Source organism: Podarcis pityusensis (genome assembly GCF_964106645.2).
Source record: "Podarcis pityusensis genome assembly, chromosome: 3".
Lineage (NCBI taxonomy): Eukaryota > Metazoa > Chordata > Lepidosauria > Squamata > Lacertidae > Podarcis > Podarcis pityusensis.
Window position 1 is genome coordinate 120,867,740 of NC_138026.1, and position 21,546 is coordinate 120,889,285.

The window sequence follows — 21,546 nt, forward strand, 5'->3', positions numbered from 1 at the left end:
ACGCAGCTCTTTCAAGGGAGCGATGAGCAGAGCCTCCCGCCTGCATTCGCTCCATAAGACGCACACACATTTCCCCTTACTATTTAGGAGGGCGAAAGTGCGTCTTATAGAGTGAAAAATACGGTATATCCTAACAGCCAGAAGCTTCCAGGGCTTTGGGAAGAAGGTGCCAGGAGAGTGTTTAGGGGGCCAGCCTAGTTCCCCTAGTCCAGTGAGGGCACGCCAGTGCTATCCACTATGACCTCGAGGCCTCATTCCTCTTCCGCCAGCACAGAATCCAAGGTGTGTATATGTAAAATTAGGGCTTGCGTGCGGAGCTCTGGTGGACTCTGGCGATCAGGAGGGAGGAAAACCAAAGGAGAGAGATGGCGCCTTTGTGACCAAGCCAGGGAGAGCGATAACTGAAATAAAGGGTGAGACTTTGCCTGCCGTTGTGCTCTCTCTCAAACTTTCAGACTGGAAGGGACCAGACGGTGAGAAGGGAGGATGAGATCATGAGATGACAAAGTGGTGGGGTGGTAGGGAAGGTGGAGGGGAGGAGACCAGCAAATGCCTCCTCCTGGGACCGTCAATATCATTTTTGAAATGAGACAGCAGCACTCCATCTCTGCGCCTCGACTCCAAATGTGTCCATCACCATCTTATGTCAATTGATTTGCTGCAATTCCAGGCTCCAAAGAGACTTGATGGTGATGGAAGAGGCTTTGGAAGGGAAATTCAAGGGAAGGCCGGAGCCTCTGATTGGGCCCATCAAGCCCTTCTGAATCGCCTCTCTGTCAAAGGAAAGGATGTCCCAGAATCCTTCTGGCTGCTAAAATACGAGCCAGATAATGCTCCTAATGGACATTGCCTCTGGCATGAACTCCCCAAGGGCAGACCGCCCAAGCTGGTGTCTATATGTAGAGATCACAAAGCCAGTTATGGTCAGCATTGGTGTTTTATTTTTAAATCCCACCTTATCCCAAAGGGTTTTTATTTTATTTTTAATGTGGGAGGGGATGAAAACTGGCCCAATCCATCCAAAACTAACCACTTTTATGCGCCAATTTAGTTTGCAGGAGAGTTAAGCCTGCGCTGAACTCTTTCCCGCTGAAATCTCAATGCAAGGAGCAGGAGAGGCAAAAACCCAACATTAAAACCACAGTTGAAATGGATATAAATTCACTGTACTCTTTTTGGCCCCTGCTAAACGACAAGCCTACCTGGATATTTAGAAAGTTGATTCAAGTTTTCGTCTACTTTTAGGACATCATCATTTTGACCTAGTGAAATTAACTGTTGTTGAGTTTTCTTACTGATAATTCTATGGTTAAATCAGTCTTTCCCAGCCTGGTGCTCTCCAGATGTTTTGGATGACTGCATCAATTAGTCCAAGAAAGCAACCGTAGAATCATATAGAAGTGTAGAGTTGAGAGGGATCCCCAAAGGTCATCTAGTCCAACCCCCTGCAATGCAGGAATCTCAGCTAAAGCATCCCTGGCAGGTGGCCCTCCAACGTCTGCTTCGAAACCTCCATTGAAGGCGAATCCAACACCTCCCGAGGGAGACCGTTCAAATGTCAAGCAGCTCCAGCTGGCTAAAAGTTCTTTCTGGAGTTTAGTCGCAATCTCCATAACATACACGTTAAAAATGTTGGCATCTGTTCACCCAGATACTGCCACCTATTGCTGTGAAAACGGAGCCTTTTTTTAAGAGTCATCGTGCTACTTGACTGTGTGGACGTTCCTATACAGTGGTACCTTGGTTCTCAAATGCTTTGGTACTCAAACAACTTGGAACTCAAACACTGCAAACCCAGAAGTAAGTGTTTCAGTTTGCGAACCTTTTTCGGAAGCCGAACGTGCTCCATTTTGAGTGTTACGCTTCCAATTTGAGTGCTTCTGTTTTGAGTGTTACGCTGAGGTCTGTCTGTTTTTGCTATTTATTTTGCATTTATATCTTTGTGGCTTTTTGTTTTTGTGACTATGTGGAACCTAGTTCACCTACTGATTGATTGTGTGACTTCAGTACATTGTTTATTACTTTCATTTTATGGATCAACGGTCTCGTTAGGCAGTAAAATTCATATTAAATTGCTGTTTTAGGGGTTGTTTTCAAAAGTCTGGAACGGATTAATCCATTTTGCATTACTTTCAATGGGAAAGCACACCTTGGTTTTGGAACGCTGTGGTTTTGGAATGGACTTCTGGAAGGGATTAAGTTTGAGAACCAAAGTACCATTGTATTTTGCTGTTTGTGGGGGGTTATTTGATTTTGCTCTGCTTTGAAACAACTCCCCAGAAAGCACCGAAAGCAGCAAAGTGCCAATCAGAGATCCAAAACTACCTTTTGAAAGGCATTCGGCCTCTGACTTTTTAAAAGCATGCTTGAAACATGCTTGGATATTTTTTAAAAAGCAAACAGAGGAATGCAGTTGCATACCAGAAATTTAGGATCACACAATTAATGCGCTCTATTGCTATGGTGCAGCAATTTCATTCTTTTATTATCGACAAAAATTGGTCAGGAAAGTGATGTTCTAAAAAGTGAAGGAAAGTGATTGTTAAATGGGAAGAGGCAAAATAAATCAGCACAAATAAATCGGGATGGAAGTAAGATGAGTGCTCATTACTGTATAACCTCCCTGGAAGCAAATTGGAAATACCAGAGTTACTTAAAACATTTTGGAAAGTTGTTTTGTTTGCGATACATTTGGACACCAAAATTTGGGTGTCTTAACCACATTTTGCATGATGGTTCCTGAGATCAAAGAGCAGGTTATGGCCTATGTGTAGATACAACCATTTTTAATCAAGAGGGTGGATAACCTTTCAAAACCACACTGGATTTTGGGGTTTCTCGGAATTCCCAAGCAATGCCAGTGGCAAAGCTGCTAGTTCTCAGGACAAAGAAGGCATCGTATAATCTCCACGCAGGAAGAGGTATATCTGTTTACTTCGGTTCTTCCCAGTTTCTCATTTTTCCAGTCAGCACCAACACTTTGAATTGTGCTTGGAAATGTACTGGGAGCCAATGAAGGTCTTTCAAGACCAGTGTTATGTGGTCTCGGCGGCCGCCCCCAGTCACCAGTCTAGCTGCCGCATTCAGGATTAGTTGTAGTTTCCGGGTCACCTTCAAAGGTAGCCCCACGTAGAGCGCATTGCAGTAGCCCAAGCAGGAGTATGCAAGACAATCCAAGCAAGAGCATGCAAGATAGTTGGCAGGCAGGGTGGGTCTCATCCTGCATGCACCACTCTTGCAAGACAGTCCACGGACAGGTAGGGTCTCATCCTGCGTACCAGATGGAGTTTGTAGACAGCTGCCCTGGACACAGAATTGACCTGTGCCTCCATGGACAGCTGTGAGTCCAAAATGACTCACAGGCTGCACACCTGGTTCTTTGGGGCAGAGTTACCACATTCAGGACCAGGGAATCCTCCACACCTGCCCGCCTCCTGCCCCCCAAGAACAGTACTTCTGTCTTGTCAGGATTCTGCCTCAATCCATTAGCCGCCATCCATCCTCCAACCACCGCCAGACACTCACATAGGACCTTCACCACCTTCACTGGTTCTGATTTGAAAGAGAGGTAGAGCTGGGTATCATCCGCATACTGATGAACACCCTGACTTCTGCAAAGCAATTTCCCCATGTGAAACACATTTCTCTATGGCTTTCCCCACGGATATATGCATTGGTGTGCACACTTCATAAACACTTCGTAATGGTCTATAGATCTTTTTTTGCACCATTACTCAGATGGAGAACTGTCTTGCAAAATTTGGGCGAGTGTGCCTGTCGAAGGAGGGAGTTCTGTGCTTCGGTTCGCGTGCATGTTTTCAGAAAGCACAAATCACACAGGTCTGTCCTCAAATGCAAACAACCTTACATTTCCTCCTGCAGCCCTGGTCTCTGCGCAAAAGAATAAACAGGCAGAAATCTGACATCAGCAACTGGAAAATAGAAAGCTGTGGGGCAGGGAACATTTCAACCTTTTAAGGACACTCGTCAGGTGGCCGTCCTTGAAAAAAGCGACTGAAAAGGAAGAGGACAAGATGAAACCACTGGATTTCAATATATCAAGAGGTTCAATGCTGCCACATCTGGACTGAATTAGCACAACTGATTTTTTTTATTCTCATATTTTTTGTGTCAGTTGTTTTACCAGTGCCAGGATGTCTGTTGTCAACACAACTGCATTATTTGTTGTCCATTTTTCTGCATTCCCTTTCCACCTCACCTTGCTGTTTGCAACTCTTTCCCCATACCGGTGTTAAAGCCATAACTTTGGAATAAATAAAGCCATAAATTTAGAATAACCCCATCTGCATCCAGCAAAGTGAGCATGAGAAAAGCTCTGCAGGATCAGGCCCAAAGTGGCCCATCTAGTCCAGCATCCTGTTCCCACAAAGGCCAGCCAGATTCCCCAATGGGAAACCTGCAAGCAGGATTCGAACACAAGATTCCTCCCCGGCTCCTGAGGCTTCCAGCAACTGGAAGTGGACCGGACTGGTGCGCAACAAGCAGACTTAACATATAGAATAAGAGAACAAGAAGAACACACATTTAAAGAAGGTTGGGAAACGTTTGCTGAATATATGGGAAATACCGTATTTTTTGCTCTATAAGACTCACTTTTTCCCTCCTAAAAAGTAAGGGGAAATGTGTGTGCGTCTTATGGAGCGAATGCAGGCTGTGCAGCTATCCCAGAAGCCAAAACAGCAAGAGGGATTGCTGCTCTCACTGCGCAGCGATCCCTCTTGCTGTCCTGGCTTCTGAGATTCAGAATATTTTTTTTCTTGTTTTCCTCCTCCAAAAACTAGGTGCGTCTTGTGGTCTGGTGTGTCTTATAGAGCGAAAAATACAGTAATTGTGTACAACTGAAAACACTGGCAGCATTAAGATAAATCTAACAGTGTAAAAAAGTTTTGATGGATGCAATAATTGGATACTGAATGGTATAGTTTTTTTGCAAAATATGCAGGGATTTATGATATATAAAATGAACCACGTAAAGAGAAGAAGGGAAGTCACTGACATCCTAAGGATGTAAAATGAGTATTTTAAATTGTAAAACAGAAAACTTAAATAAAATTGTATACCAAAGGGGGGGGGAAGTGGACAGGACTGGAGTCCAAATAAGCTTAAGACATAGTCAATTATTTAGGCTTCAGGATGCTGCAAGACGCTCTCTTGATTTCTCTGCAAGAGATGAGCGCAGCTCCTCCTCTTGACATGATTTAGTCAGAGGGTCGGAATGCCCATTTTCATTTCAGTGCTAAACGCATCTTCGCAGGCTCAATAGGGCACTTGCCGTCAGGATTAATGGGATCGGGGAAGGGCCAGCGCTCTCCCCCCCCCCCCCAGAGCTCGCTTATTACAGGTGACCTTTTGACAGGGGTGCCTGTGCATCTAGAGAATAAAATTTAGCTCATCTCAACCAATTAGCATAGTAATTAAATATAACATGGAAATGAGGAAACAGGGCCAGCTCTTGCTATTATTACACCGCTTGGCAATAAGTCACAATAGCAAGTAGCGGAAGAGTGTCCCAATTTGCTTCAGGTAGCTGGAATCTTGGGACGAAAGCAGTTCCCCAGTTGGGGGGTAATGGGGCAGTGGGATTACCTGGGGGTGGGGTGCTAAGAGGCACAGCGGCAGCAGGAGGTTGCTGGGAAAGACTTTGAAAAGCAGGGATCACTCGATCAGGTCCATCCTTTGCATTAAATTGAGGCAGCTGAATACTTTTAATTGGATTTGGAATACACGTGCGATTAATTCTCACCGCTTTGAATTCCAATACGTTATCATCTTCCTTAGTGGGTCTTGTTCATCTTAAGACGCACCTGACCATAAGACGCACCTAGTTTTTTGTTGGTTTTTTAATTTATTTTTCAAATACTTTTTATTCCTTTTTTGTAACAACAACAAATAAAATAAATACTCTTACATTCAAAAATCTGTATGTCTTCTTATTTACCCTGTGCCTTATTGCGCCTGGACTTCCTTCCATCCCTTCAACGGTTTTCATGTCTCAAATCTTTTCTTACAGTTTCTTATTTATACTCCATCCACATCACAAGATTTACATTAATCCTGCTACAGTTTTAAAATTATTACAATTACTCCGTATATATTTAACAAATTTACTCCAATCCTTTTCGAACTTTGCTTCTTTTTGGTTCCGAATCTTATAAGTCAATTTTGCCAATTCTATGTATTCTAACATTTTTATCTGCCACTCCATTAAAGTTGGGATTTCTTGGGATTTCCATTTCTGAGCCACTAAGATTCTAGCAGCGGTCACTGGACACATGAATAGTTTGTAATCTTCCTTTTTTAATTCATCCCCTGTTATCCCTAGCAAAATGCTTCTGGTTTCTTTGGGAAAGTGTATTTAAATAGTTTTTTCATTTCATTATATGTTGTTGTTGTTTAGTTGTTTAGTCATGTCCGACTCTTCGTGACCCCCTGGACCAGATCACGCCAGGCACGCCTGTCTTCCACTGCCTCCCCCAGTTTGGTCAAACTCATGCTGGTAGCTTCAAGAACACTGTCCCACCATCTCTTCCTCTGTCGTCCCCTTCTCCTTGTGCCCTCCACCTTTCCCAACATCAGGGTCTTTTCCACAGCTGCGTAGCGTGGGTTATCAGCACCCGGGGCAAGGCAAGTAATTTGCGCCCCCTAACCCGGGGCAAGGCAAATAATTTGCGCCCCCTAACCCGGGGCAAGGCAAGTACAGTAATTTACTCTCCCAAGCAGCAGCAGCAGCGAGGCTTCTCTTTCCCCCGCGCTCTCCTGGAGCTGCCTCTTTTCTTTCCTTTTTTCCCTTTCTCCAAGGCTTTTCGCTTTCTCTCCTTAATTGATTCCTCCTCCACACCGCAGCGTTTCCTAGCTGCTTCCCCCCCCCTTCCCCTCTCTCTCCTCCTCGCTCTGCTTGCCTTGCCCTGCACCGGCAGCAGCAGGCGCAGCCAGACCCCCGCCAGCCAGCCCGCCTGCCCGCCCACCCGGCTTCCTCTCCTTTTTTTGCCCGCGGCAGAAGGCTTCGCTCTCCCCCTTCCGCGACCTCCTCGCCAAGCCGAGCGAGCGCGGGCTCCCTAACCCGTAGATTTTAGTAGGGGCAGAGAGCTGCTAGTGCGAGCGCGCCCCCCGCCCATGTTGCGCCCGGTGCGGCCGGCCCCCCTGGCACCCCCCACGCTACGCCACTGCTTTTCCATGAAGTCTTCTCTTCTCATGAGGTTATATATCATGTCCCAAAACGCACCTAGTTTTTAGAGGAAGAAAACAAGAAAAAGAATATTCTGAACGAAACAATGGATGTATGATTTTTGTGGTTCATGCTGTGGCCACAGACATGTGATTTGGCGGTGAGTTTGGGGTAGCCCAATGCAAAAAATCCTGAGGATCCATGTGGATCTGTGCTTTGTAACCATGTTTTTGCACCATTGCGGCCCCATGAAACAGTGGATGCGTGGTTTTTTTGGTGCAGACTGTAGCCATGGACATGCTATGTGATTTGATGGTGAATTTGGCATGACCCAATGCAAAAATCCTGAGGCTCCATGGGCTTTTACATTGCCCCTCCCAGGCAGCCTCCTTTATCTCTAGCGTCCCTTATCTCCCTCCCGATCGCTTGCCGATCAGCTGCTTCCTTTCAACACCCCTTTCCCTCTTGTTTGCCTTAGTGTCTTTTCCTTAGCTGGAGCAGTTTTTTGCTCTTCCTTTTATTCCAATTTCTCTCCTCATTGCTTGTTTTAGTCTTCGTGTCTCCTCTCCTTGCATGTTCGCTGTCTTTACCTCCCCCCTCCCAGGCAGCCTCCTTTACCAGCAGCCTTATCTGCCTCCTGATCAGATAAGGCTTTGTTTCAACACCCACTTCCCTGCAAGAAGATCAAACCTCTGCAAGATCAAAACCTCTCCATTCTGAAAGAAATCAGCCCTGAGTGCTCACTGGAAGGACAGATCCTGAAGCTGAGGCTCCAATCCTTTGGCCAACTCCAATCCTTTGGCCAACAAGAGAAGACTCTCTGGAAAAGACCCTGATGTTGGGAAAGATGGAGGGCACAAGGAGAAGGGGACAACAGAGGATGAGATGGTTGGACAGTGTTCTCGAAGCTACGAACATGAGTTTGACCAAACTGCGGGAGGCAGTGGAAGACAGGAGTGCCTGGCATGCTCTGGTCCAGAGGGTCACGAAGAGTCGGACATGACTAAGCAACTAAACAACAACAACAAAAATTTTATCATTATTACTATTGTTATTAAAAAGACCAATGGGACACTGGGAGAAAAATGACTGGTGGTTGAAGGGAACTCAATGGGAGTCTGGTGTGTTCCCTAGCAATCCTCACGTTCTTGCGCATTCGTATGTAGAAGAACACACAGTGAAAAGGAATCTTTTTGAAAGAGGGGCATCTTTAAAATGCTGGATGCCCAAAGGTTATGAGAAATGTGAGCCCATCACGGAAGCTCAAGCACCGAGCCAGATCAAACGCCCCTGACATTTTAGACTCTGGACTTCATGAGGACCTCCACATATTCTGTCTTTACATGGGGTTGGGCTGGATGACCCTGTGGTATCCCTTACAATTCCATGAGTTACTGCAGAACCTGCCCAGCTGGTTGCCCTGTGTTTAGGGCCCCGCATCCTGCCCGCAGCCCCACCACGGATGATGCCCTTGCCCTATGATACCACCTGGACCACCAGCTGCCAGTGTTTTGTTCCCCAAGCAGCCAAACAAAAGCGCAAAGTTTAATTGGCGCCTGACATATGCAAGCGATAGCGTGATAAATCGGAGAGGACCCGCGTGCCTTTCTTGCCAAAAGTCTCTGATTTCCCTATTTATTTATTTCTAAAGTCACCTGCTATCCTTTGAGCTTGCAGAACCAATTAAGAAGCTAGAAGGGTCGAGGATGGAGGGGGGCGGCGGTTTTCCTCGCCCTCACCTGGCGATCTTCTTCGCACGGAGACGCTAATCCACCCACACCTCCAATTGCCACCGGTGCCCAGAAATAATTCCTCTCTCTCTTTGGCAAGCACCTGCTAATCCCCCCCCCCCCGCTCCCTGGCACACCTGGAGGCTTCGAGGCCACCTCCCCCTTTCCCTTGCGGCTTCAAAAGGTCTATCCGGAAGGCTGCTCGCGCTCCGGAGACGCGCGGGCGTGATATAAAAGGGGGTCCGGGGTGCAGTTGAAACCTCGCAGACGCGGCGCCAGGAGGAGGAATCGGAGACCACGAGGCATCGCAGCGCCAGGTAAGTCTTCCCGGGGCTCCTCTACCGCCCAGCCACTTGGATGCCCGCCTGCAGACAGGACAGGTGGTACTCCAACAGGTGCGCTCTTCCCCTCCGCACCTTTCATCACTCACCTTGACCCGCCTGGAAGGAGGTGGGGAGATGCTCTCCCAAAGGTGGCAGAAGGACCATAGCTGTCTTTTTCCCCTTTTTACAAAGGGAAATTCCCTTATTCCGAATAGGATTCCTCGCGAGAAAAGGGGAAAGTTGACAGCTATGCAGAAGGAAGACTTTTTATTTCTTTCTGTTCGCCTGTTCTGTGAAGCGGGGCAGGACGGACGAGGAGCAAGGCATTAAATAAACGAGAGGGAAAGTTTTAAGACAGGAGCTGGGGTAAAAGGAGCAGAATCACAGAATCTGAGTTTTGTAGGGTTGTGGAGCTGGAAAGGGAGCCCCGAGGGTCATCGAGCCCAACCCCGCTGTTATGCAAGCTGTGTGGCGTGGAAGGTAAAGCAAACTTGTACATGTATAAAAGCATAGAAATGTAGAGTTGGAAGGGGACCTGGGGTCATCCAGTCCAGCCCGCTGCAATGCAGGAATCTCGGCTAAAGCGTCCATGACAGATGGCCAGCCAAATTCTGCTTGAAAACCTCCAAGATAGGAGAGTCCATCACCTCCTGAGGGAGTCCGTTGGCTCTCACTGTCAGAAAGTTATCTTTGACGTTAAGCCGGCATCTCCTTTCTTGTGACTTGAAGCTATGAGTTCGAGTCCTACCCTCCAGAGTAGGAGAAAACAATATTGCTTCATCTTCCACATGGCAGCTCAAAAGGATCCCTTTATTGTTTGGAATGGGTGCATTTTCAATGGGCCCAATCCACCAGGGAGTTAGTTCTCTCTTGCGCTCCCCCATTCAGCTGAAAGGGAGCTCTCTGTAAGAGTGAATTCCTATTAATTTACACCTTTGCACAGACGCAAAAACTTTTCTTTCGGTCCACACAACCGGGTTGCTCAAGAGGCGAAAATCCCTTTCCCCACCTGACTTAATTCTTTCTCTCTCACACTTACTGTTTCTTTCGCTCCCTCACAAACACGGTTGAGTAAAGACAATCGCCTTTATCCACATCTGTAGTCGTAGATGCGATCCCCAAAGGCATTGTTTTTATTGCAGATTTATTCATTTGGAACTGAAGAAGGCAGAAGATTGCTGTCTCCTAGGTACACCTTTTTAAAGCTATGGCACAACTTATAAGGGATAAAACCTGTTTATGCCTCATTAGAACAGCTTTAACCCTCCCCTCCTTCTTCCAGCTTCACATCTAATTTTAAGAACATAAGGTGCTCAGGGTAGGAAAAGCAGAATAATAATAATAATAATAGTTTTAATCTGTATGTGGGGGGATACAACTTTTGTAATTATGCCTTTTTTTGTTCTGTAGTGAGATATATTGAAAAGGATCAAATTCACTGAGGAAAAGGAGATAACCCAGTAGGGTTGGACTAGATGGCCCTCATAATAATAATAATAATAATAATAAATTTTATTTATACCCCGCTCTCCCCAGCCAAGGCTGGGCTCAGGGCGGCTAACAAGCAATAATAAAAACAAGTTGAATGAATACAACTTAAAAACAAGATTAAAATACAACATTAAAACATTAAAACTTCAAATTTGTATGATTCTTACTCAGAGTAGACCCACTGAAATGAATGACTTCATGTTAGTTGCATGTATTCTATACTCCGAGTAGCAATAGCATTGAATAATGCCCTTTCTTCCCTCTGTTGTGGGAGAGGAGACTGCTATGCTTGCATTGTTCAGAGGCAGGAAGATTTCAGGACAGGAGAACCGACGGGATGGGCTGCAACTTCTCAGATTTGTACTTGGAAACCTTCTGTTTCCCTTGATTTGTTTGTTGCCTTTTCTGTACTGATTTCTGGTCCAAAAAAACTTTACCCCCCTCCACCCCAGCACTGGAAATGTCCAGCCTTTTCTTATAGCGCAGCCAGAGTGCTCAAAACCTCCTGCATCCCTTTACCTTGCCGTGGAAACAGCAGCTGGACGGTAAGTTCAGGTGGTTAACCTCATAATACAGGTAAGACAGGTGAGCCCAGGAGTATCACATCAAAGGGAAATGGAGAGAAGGTTCTCTCCTTCTGCCACAGCGTTAGAACATGGTGAAGGTGAACGCTGGGAGATTTGGAACAGGGAAAAGAAAGGGCCTTGCACAGTTGAACTATGGAACTCGCTGCCTCAGGAGGCAATGATGATACGATACAATAATCTTTATTGTCATTGTCCCATACAGAACAACAAAATTGAAAAATCTACACAAGACATTCAAAGCCAAACAAGCCTGCTATCCCAACCTGGTTAGCCCCCTAAAAACTCTGATACCCGATTTTTAAATACAATATACTCCCATAGAGACTCCGTACACTGCGTTTAAAACCAAAATTGCATTTAGATTGGAAGAAATTCAAAGATTACCTACAGAAACACTGTAAAATTAAAGAATGTTAGAGTGATGTTGGATTGAAAATAAGTGGTTTCCAGCTGTACAGGATTTAAAGTTATAGATAGACTAAGATTAAGGATTAGGATTAAAGAAGTTTAAAGAAATGGAAATTTGGCTTTTAAGAGGTAAAATTTTAATGTTATATTATATTAAGATTAAAGATTGGGATTAAAAAAGAGGGAAAGAAATTGCTGGACAAACAATTTGAACTGGAATACAAAAGAGGGAGGTATGAGGAGGTCCAGAAAATAAGTAAATTTAAAGATGGAAATGAAAAGGTGATATTGTTTTTAATTTTTCTTTTTTTCTCTCTCTCTTATATTTTGTTTTTTCTTGTTTTTTTTCCCTTTCTTTTTTGGATTATGTATTGTGCATTTTTGAATTGTGTATTTTTCGTTTATGTTTTTCTGTTCAATCTCTTATTCAAACCTTAATAAATATCATTAAAAAAATAAATAAATAAAACCAAAATTGCATTTGGATAGAAACTGTTTCTCAGGCGGCTAGTCCTAGTCTTTATAAGCCTGTTCCTTCTTCCAGAAGGCAGAAGCTGAAAGAGATCATTTCTGGGGTGCGCACTATCCTGCGCTATCTCTGCAGCTTTCTTATGGCACCTGGAAGCGTAGATTTGATCCAAGGTGGGAAGAGTGCACCCAATTATTCTCTCCACAGTCTTTACAACCCTGGACAGCATTGTTTTTTCCCTGGCTGTGCAGCTCCCAAACCACACACAGAGACCATAAGTTAATACACTCTCCACAGTACAGTGGTAAAATGCCATCAACAGGTGCTTTGAGAGATTGTTTTTCCGGAGGATTCTCAGAAAATATAACCTCTGCTGTGCTCTATTCATCAGGTCTTTGCTGTTTTCTGCCCAGGTTAGGCCAACAACTTTGATGGCTTCAAAAAGAGGGTTAGGCAAATTCATGGGGGGGGGGGGCTACTGATGGTTACTAGCCAGGAGGGTGGGCTTCCTTTTGGCCCGATCTAGCAGATTCTTCTTATGTTCTTAAAGTCTTACGTTCTTAAAGCACATGGCAAAACTATGGAACTCCCTCCCACTGCAAACAGCGGCGGCTTCAGAATTTGGATGGCTTCCAAAGAAGATGAGGATTATTAATTGTCATTACAATTCATTTATTAATCGCCTTTAACATCAGTCATAAGGAAACTTACACATAAAATATTAAAACCAGTTAAAAAGGGTATTTATGTATGTCGCTACGGCAGTCATGTTTTGTTAGTCCAAAAATGGAAAAGGAGTGAGTTCCCAACTAAATAAGAATGGCAGCTTAAACTGATGGAATACGTGCAGCTTGCAGACTTAACATATAGAATTAAGCGAACAAGAAGAACATACGTTTAGAGAAGGTTGGAAAATGTTTATTGAATATATGGGGGGGGGGGAGGAATTGTCTACACTTGTGTTTAATGTAATTGTAGGACAGTTATGGAGTCACATTTAACCCACATATTATGGGTTAGGATACTGATAGAAATACTGTACTGAACATCCTTATTAGCTATCAGTGTAATATAACTGAAGTATTTGGTTCTTACAGATAGACAATTCAAGGCAAACTTCTACATTTGCTCCCAACACATTTCATTATCTATGAACCTTTGCCATACTTTTTTTCCGTCTCAGTATGAGATTACAAAGCACAGAAGGGAATTAAATTCCTATGGATTGTGAGAATGGTGCTATATTGCCTGAATGGTTTTCCTCCGTGTAACATGCATAGGCTACAATCTAAAATAAACAGAATTAAGTCCATTGGTGTATTGAGCTGCTATTATGCTTAATATGGCACCCCTATTTTCTGTCTTGGCAGACCCCCCCAAAGATGCTGAAAATCCAAGGAAGCAGTCTTTGGGCTGCCCTGGGCATCCTGCTCATCCACTTGGTGGGAGGAGCGCCCAACAACTGCCTGGACAGCGGCTGGTGCCGAGACACGGAGACAGAAGCGGAGGTCGAGGTAAGTGGGCAGGGCGGAGGGGAGGGGGCCGTCGCGGGTCTTGGAGAAGCACTTGGAACTCCCTGCCACAAGATACGGCGATGGCTGCTTGGCTTGGGTGCCTTTGAAAGGGGGGTGAGGCACACTTGTAGAGGAGGAAAGGCCCATCAGCAGCGATAGCAAAGGGGAGCCTCCCTGCTCAGTGGCTTGCTGTTGTTTAGTCATTTAGTCGTGTCCGACTCTTCGTGACCCCCTGGACCAGAGCACGCCAGGCACTCCTGTCTTCCACTGCCTCCCGCAGTTTGGTCAAACTCATGCTGGTAGCTTCGAGAACACTGTCCAACCATCTCGTCCCCTTCTCCTTGTGCCCTCCATCTTTCCCAACATCAGGGTCTTTTCCAGGGAGTCTTCTCTTCTCATGAGGTGGCCAAAGTACTGGAGCCTCAGCTTCAGGATCTGTCCTTCCAGTGAGCACTCAGGGCTGATTTCCTTCAGAATGGATCGGTTTGATCTTCTTGCAGTCCATGGGACTCTCAAGAGTCTCCTCCAGCACCATAATTCAAAAGCATCAATTCTTCGGCGATCAGCCTTCTTTATGGTCCTCTAAAAACAGTTAAGAGCGCAGGAAGGTGCCTTGCAATGAGTCAAACCATTACTCCACCTAACCCTAACTCAGTATGGCTTAGGGCCCTCATATCTACGGGACCGCCTCTCCTGGTATGCCCCGCAGAGGACCTTAAGGTTCATGAATAATCATAGTTTAGAGGTCCCGGGCCTTAAGGAAGTCAAACTATCCTCCACCAGGGCCAGGGCCTTCTCAGTGATGGCTCCGACCTGGTGGAACGCTCTGTCCCATGAGACCAGGGCCCTGCAGGATTTAACCTCATTCCGCAGGGCCTGTAAGACAGAACTATCCCGCCTGGCTTTCAATTTGAATTTAGCCTGATCTTTTATTCCCCTTCCTTCCCTCCCCCTCCCCTTTTATGAAGATCACCCACTCTGGGATCCCACAGCTAATTCTCCCCTGCTCTCCCTGCTGGCCCAAGTAGGACTAATTTAGCCAGCTAGCCCTGTTGACCATCTAATGTTTATTGGATGGATTTCCCCCCTAAATTGATTTTTGAATTCTGATTTTATTGTTATTCACATTTTATACTGTATTTTATGCTGTTTTTTGTTGCATCAGTTAAGCAACAAAAAGTAGCACTGAGAAGGCCCTGGCCCTGGTTGAGGCTAATCTGACTTCCTTAGGGCCCGGGACCTCAAGGGTGTTGCTATTTATGGATGTTAAGGTCTTCCGTGGGCCATACCGGGAGAGGCGGTCCCGTAGGTACGAGGGTCCTAGGCCGTGAAGGTGTTTAAAGGTCAAGACCAGCACCTTAAATCTGACCCTGTACTCCCCCGGGAGCCAGTGCAGCTGGAAAAGCACTGGGTGAATATGCTCCCATGGCAGAGACCCCGTGAGGAGCCTCGCTGCTGCATTCTGCACCCGCTGGAGTTTCTGGGACAGCTTCAAGGGCAGCCCCGCGGAGAGCGAATTACAGTAGTCAAGCCTGGAGGTGACTGTAGAGTTGGAAGGTACCCTGTGGGCCATCTAGTCTGACCCCCTGCAATGCAGGGATCTCAGCCCAGCCTCCCAGCCTCTGCTTAAAAGGAAAAAGATTCCGCCACCTCCCGAGGAAGTCTGTTCCACTGCTGAGTGGCTCTTTCTGCCAGAAAGTTCTTCCTGATTTGTTGTAGGAATCTCCTTTCCGGTAACTTGAAGCCATGGGTTCAGGTCTTGACCCAGGAGAAAACAAGCTTGTTCCCTCTTCCACAGAAGCCTAATTTGGACCTGAGACAGCAGTTCCTTACTTTTATTTTTATTTTTTATATACATTTTTATTGATTTTTTTAACATCTCAGTTCCCACAGTCATACAACATAACTTCTCATCTTATACAATGTTTTTAGACTTCCATCAACACCTCTGATAATTTTCCGTCTCTATCGCTTATTATGCATTTCTTAATTTCTATATTACATTTAATTATCCTTAACTAATAATTCTCCTCATTATATTTCTTGCAATATTTCAAATAATTCACCTTACAAAACTTCTTGCAATCCTACTAGCGTAATCTGTTCATCACAATTGCTTTTCAAATAGTAAATTTACTCCAGTCTTCTGAGAATCTCTGGTCCCGCAGCTTTCGAATCCTTCCTGTTAATTTATCTAACTCTGCCTAGTCCATCAGTTTCACCCTCCATTCTTCTTTCGTTGGTAGTTCTTCTTGAGCAGCTGCTTTGAAAGCCAAGGCGCAGCCCAGGAACCTTGCAGGATATTAATAAAGCCTTCCCTAAATGCAATCTGTAAATTCAAAGATTTCTGTGCTTGTTTTTTTTAAAAAAATAAATATTTAGCGTTAATTGAGAATTTTCAGTTAGGAAATTAAGTGAAAGGAAAGGAGAGAAGAAGAAAAAATACTTGAAATAATGATTCAGTACCTAATAGAGTGGAACCTTGATTCCCGAATGGCTTAGTTGCCAAATAAATTGGCTCCAAGTGTCCAGGTTTGCGAACATTTTTCGGAAGCTCAACTTCTGACACGGCTTCCGCTTGAGTTCAGGAAGCTTCTGCAGCCAGCCTTGGTTTTTGAATGGTTTCAGGAGTCGAACGGACTCCCAGAAAGGATTGAGTTTGAAAGCCAGGGTACCACTGAACAGGTACAGGCATCCCCCTGACCTGTGTGCAATCGACTTTGCACAGTTGCATATTTCTGCATCGCTGGGAAATAAATACAGTGGACGCCTGGGTTGCAAACGTGATCTGTGCAGGATGCACATTTGCAACTCGCAGCAATGCATCTGTGCACACGTGGGTTGCAATTCGGCGCTTCTGCACATGCACAAAGTGCAGTTTAGCATATGCGCGGCCACCAAAACCTGGAACTAACCCGTTCTGGTACTTCCAGGTTTCGGCAGTTCGAAACCTGAAAAAACGCAACCTGAAGCATCTGTAACCTGAGGTATGACTGTTTGTTGTTTAGTCGTTTAGTCGTGTCCGACTCTTCGTGACCCCCTGGACCAGAGCATTCCAGGCACTCCTGTCTTCCACTGCCTCCCGCAGTTTGGTCAAACTCATGCTGGTAGCTTCGAGAACACTGTCCAACCAACTCGTCCTCTGCCGTCCCCTTCTCCTTGTGCCCTCCATCTTTCCCAACATCAGGGTCTTTTCCAGGGAGTCTTCTCTTCTCATGAGGTGGCCAAAGTACTGGAGCCTCAGCTTCAGGATCTGTCCTTCCAGTGAGCACTCAGGGCTGATTTCCTTCAGAATGGAGAGGTTGGATCTTCTTGCAGTCCATGGGGCTCTCAAGAGTCTCCTCCAGCACCAGAATTCAAAAGAGACCCGACTTACAGCAGGGCTTTGTTTAGGGTGCTCAGTCTCCCCACCTAACAGCCAATGTACGGGGGAGCGCAGCAGCAGCTTTTCTGCTCATCTTCCAACCTCCTGCCAGCCCCAGAGCTTCAATTCCAGTTGTGGATATTTTTGGCACAGTCTTTTTTGGCACAGATCGCAGAGAGAGCGGCAGGGTAGGCATTAAAAGAGTGTTTAGTCTTTTGCCGTTTTCGCTCCTGCATGCAGGGTGCTAGAACACAACACTCGTGTAAGTGGAGAGACTCCTGTACGTAAGTAATAGAATCATTCCAACAAATGAAAAATCATTAACAAGTCATTATAATTCCTATGTGGGGGATAAAATCGTGATATGGAATTATGAAAACACTGGTGAGAGATAAGAGGCAGGACTGTGATTTGGAAAATGTTTCGGAATTCAGACCGTGGGAAGTCGTGAAATTAAGATTATAATTTGGAAGACAATTGGACTTTTTTTATTTTAGTTTTTTAGTTTTACAGTGGTATCTTGGGTTACATACACTTCAGGTTACATACGCTTCAGGTTAAAGACTCCGCTAACCCAGAAATAGTACCTCGGGTTAACACTTTGCTTCAGGATGAGAACAGAAATCGTGTTCCGGCGGCACGGCGGCAGCGGGAGGCCCCATTAGCTAAAGTGGTGCTTCAGGTTAAGAACAGTTTCAGGTTAAGAACGGAAATCCAGAACGAATTAACCCGAGGTACCACTGTATTGGATTGTGATTTGATATGTTAATTGGATTTTCTTTTTGGAAAATTAATAAACACTTTAACAAAAAAACAACACGTCATTATAATTCCTATCAATGCATCCCAAACACCGTCGAATTTATCCCTACACAATCTGCGTCTAAAAGCAGCAATCCGTTTGTATATTGCCAAAATTGTCGTATCTTCTCCCCATTGATCGAACGGGGCCATGACATCATCTTTCCAGTGAACCAATATCGGTATTTCTGTGCTTAAACCTAGCAGCTCGAAAGCATGCCAGTGAAAGTAGCTAAATAGGTACTGCTGTGGCAGGAAGGTAAACAGCGTTTCCGGACACTCTGGCTTCCATCACGGTGTCCCGTTGCGCCAGAAGCGGTTTAGTCATGCTGGCCACACGATCTAGAAAGCTGTCTGTAGTCAAACGCTGGCTCTGTTGGCCTGAGAAGCGAGACAAGCATAATCGCCCTTGACTGGAATTAACCATCCAGGGGTCCTTTACCTTTTTATTTTAGTAGGGCTGTCATATGTCTGGAATTTCCCAGGCACTGCCATGATTCGTCCGTCAAAAATTGAAATTGAATTGAAATACTTTATTGTCACTTGTACAACTTGTATACAGTGAGATTACACGAGTGCACCCCCCACTCAGCTCTCTTGGGCTTAATTCCCCTCGTTTACTGACACACACCCACCAAACCCGAAAATCAGTTGCCCTGTTGTTATCTTTTCATTCAGCAGCCTAACAGCCCACGGATAGAAGCTGTTCTTTACCCTGTTGGCGCGACTAATCATGCTTCTATATCTTCTGTCCAAGGGCAGGAGATCAAGAAAGTGCCGGCCAGGGTGTGAATCATCCCTGAGAATTTCCCTCACTCTCCTGAGGCAATGTTCTTCCGCTATTTCATCCAGCGGATTCATGGGACAGCCCATAATATCTTGCGCTGTATTCACCATCCTCTGTAGGTACTTCCTATCAGTTGGTGTCAAACCAGCGTACCACACCGTGACGTAGTAGGAAAGGACATTTGAAATGGCGTCTAGTTTGAATTTTCGGTAAAAATGTCCTGGGGAAACCCGGGCGAGTGGCAGCCCGCATGATTTTTTTCTGGGCAAATTTCCTAAAAACTTCATTTTGTTTTTGGAGATTTCCCAGAAAATAATATTAATAATAATAATTAATAATTTATTATTTATACCCTGCCCATCTGGCTGGGCTTCCCCAGCCACTCTGGGCGGCTTCCAAATAAATATTAAAATACTGTAATGCATCAAACATTAAAAGCTTCCCTAAAGAGGGCTGCCTTCAGATGTCTTCTAAAAGTCTGGTAGTTGTTTTTCTCTTTGACATCTGGTGGGAGGGCATTCCACAGGGCGGGTGCCACCACCAAGAAGGCCCTCTGCCTGGTTCCCTGTAACTTGGCTTCTCGCAGCGAGGGAAGAGCCAGAAGGCCCTCAGTGCTGGACCTCAGTGTCCAGGTAGGACGATGGGGGTTAACAACTTTGCCAAATAAAGCTCAACAACGACCTGACGGCTAACTACAAGGGTCTCCATCCTCTGTCCCCTTTCTTCATTGCAGGAATGCCTCAGGGCCTGCAAAACCGGCCTCTCGGAAGAAACCCCCGTTTTCCCCGGAAACGGCCACCTGCAGCCGCTGTCCGAGAGCATCCGCAAGTACGTCATGAGCCATTTCCGCTGGAACGAGTTCGGGAAGGGCAACGGCACCGACCCGGGCCACAAGCGGGAAGAGTTTCCTCACAGCCCCGACATGGATGCCCTTCCGGGTCGAGGCAGCTGGGAAACCGCTGGGCAGGGCGACCCCGAGACCCCTGAGAGGCAGGAAGGCAAGCGGTCGTACGCCATGGAGCACTTCCGCTGGGGTAAGCCGGTGGGGCGAAAGAGGAGGCCCGTCAAGGTCTACCCGACGGCGGAGGACGGAGAGGAGGAGCTAGCCGAGAGCTACCCCCAGGAGTTCCGCAGGGACCTCTCCTGGGAGGCGAACCCCGAACTCGGCTCCCCCGAGGAGAACGGGGAGGGCACCCGGTCCGAGGAGGAGGAGGAAGAGGGTGGTGACCCGCGACCCTGGGAGGCCAAGAAGGACGGCACGGCCTACAAGATGCGCCACTTTCGGTGGAATGTCCCCGCACCGCCCAAGAAGAAGCGCTATGGCGGCTTCATGAGCCCCGAGCGCAGCCACACGCCCCTAGTGACTCTTTTTAAGAACGCCATCGTCAAAACGGCCTACAAGAAAGGCCAATAGGGGGTGGGGAGAGGAGAGGGGAGGGGAAGGGAGAGAGAGAGAGAGACCAGGGACAAAAAAAGCACCCCCTATATGTTCGGGGTGGTGGAGACCTCAGATCTAGATCCCTTTGGCACATGTCTCATTTAGACCCTGTTAATGATAATCATTTCTTTTCGTTGTCCTCACTTGCTCTGGGTAACTGTGGAACTCGCCGCTTAGGATAAACATTCGTCTTTGCATTCTGGTTTTTGGGTGTTCATGTTATTGTGTTTTTGGGGGGCGGGGAGGAAAGGTTTGTTTGGCGAAAGATTAAGCCAGGATTGGCCAATCCGGGTGCCCTCCAGGGGTTTCAGACTACAAGTCCCATCAGCTCCAGCCAGCATGGATGATGGGCATTGTCGTCCGAAACCTCCGCAGGGCACAGGGACGGCCGAGCCTGGCTTAATCTCCCATCTGTGGTGTCTGCGGAACGAAGCAGGAAGGAAGCCTTATCTTTTGGAGGGGCGCAGAGTATTTTCGTATTTCGAACCAGCTGTACAATACTGTAAATGAAAGGGTTAAAAGATATAAAATAATAATTCTGAGAATAACAATAATACATCTTTTTGCAAACTAAGCGTGGTCTCCGAGACGTCTTTGGGCACGTGGGGGCAGCGTCATGAGCTCAGCGTCTTCCTCCCTTGCTTTGGTTAAAGTTGCAAGTTGGATCGGCGTCAAAATTTCAGACGGAAAGAATAATTACCGTATTTTTCGCTCCATAAGAGACACTTTTTTCTTCCTAAAAATTAAGGGGAAATGTCTGTGTGTCTTATGAAGCAAATGCGTGGTCCCTGGAGCCGAATTGCCCAGGGGCAAAAAGCAGATCATGCTTTTTTTAAAAAAAAAGAAGGAAGGGAGTGTTGAAAGGAAACAGCTGATCGACAAGTGATCAGGGAGAGAGATAAGGGAGGCTAGAGATAAAGGAGGCTGCCTGGGAGAGGGGAGGTAAAAACCCATGGAACCTCAGGATTTTTGCATTGGGTCACTCCAAATTCACCATCATATCACACAGCATGTCCATGGCTACAGCCTGCACCAAAAAAATCACGCACCTACTGTTTCCTGGGGCCGCAATGGCACAAAAATGTGGTTACAAAGCACAGATCCACATGGATTCTCAGGGTTTTTGCATTGGGCTACCCCAAACTCACTGTCAAATCACATGTCTGTGGCCACAGCATGAACCACAAAAATCATACATCCACTGTTTCGTTCAGAATATTTTTTTTCTTGTTTTCCTCCTCTAAAAACTAGGTGCGCCTTATGGTCAGGTGCGCCTTATGGAGTGAATCTAGGCAAAGGTGCAGGGAAACAGTAGAAGGAGTTTGTGCATCAAAAGCAAGACTCTGCTGGGAGACTGCACTCCTCCATTTCTGCCCTTGGGAAACACACAAAGCAACAATAAAGCAATGCCTCAGAACATGTGCAAAGTGCATTCCCAATTGCTAGCT

At 46.1% G+C, this 21,546-nt stretch overlaps 1 protein-coding gene across 1 annotated transcript; it reads left to right on the top strand.

Annotated features, from left to right (window-relative positions):
• Positions 1–9,144: 9,144 nt before the first annotated feature.
• POMC (proopiomelanocortin) lies at positions 9,145–20,672 on the top strand. Its single transcript, XM_080998762.1, has 3 exons — positions 9,145–9,233; positions 13,565–13,708; positions 19,394–20,672. Exons 2-3 carry the CDS (start codon positions 13,577–13,579, stop codon positions 20,072–20,074), a joined length of 813 nt encoding a protein of 270 aa, XP_080854888.1. The 5' UTR covers positions 9,145–9,233; positions 13,565–13,576; the 3' UTR covers positions 20,075–20,672.
• The last annotated feature ends 874 nt before the right edge of the window (positions 20,673–21,546 follow it).

Coding starts and splice junctions, on each gene's coding strand:
- POMC (XM_080998762.1), top strand. CDS start 13,577: ATGCTGAAAATCCAAGGAAGCAGTCTTTGGGCTGCCCTGGGCATCCTG. Junction 13,709..19,393: donor AGACAGAAGCGGAGGTCGAG/GTAAGTGGGCAG, acceptor TCTTCATTGCAG/GAATGCCTCAGGGCCTGCAA.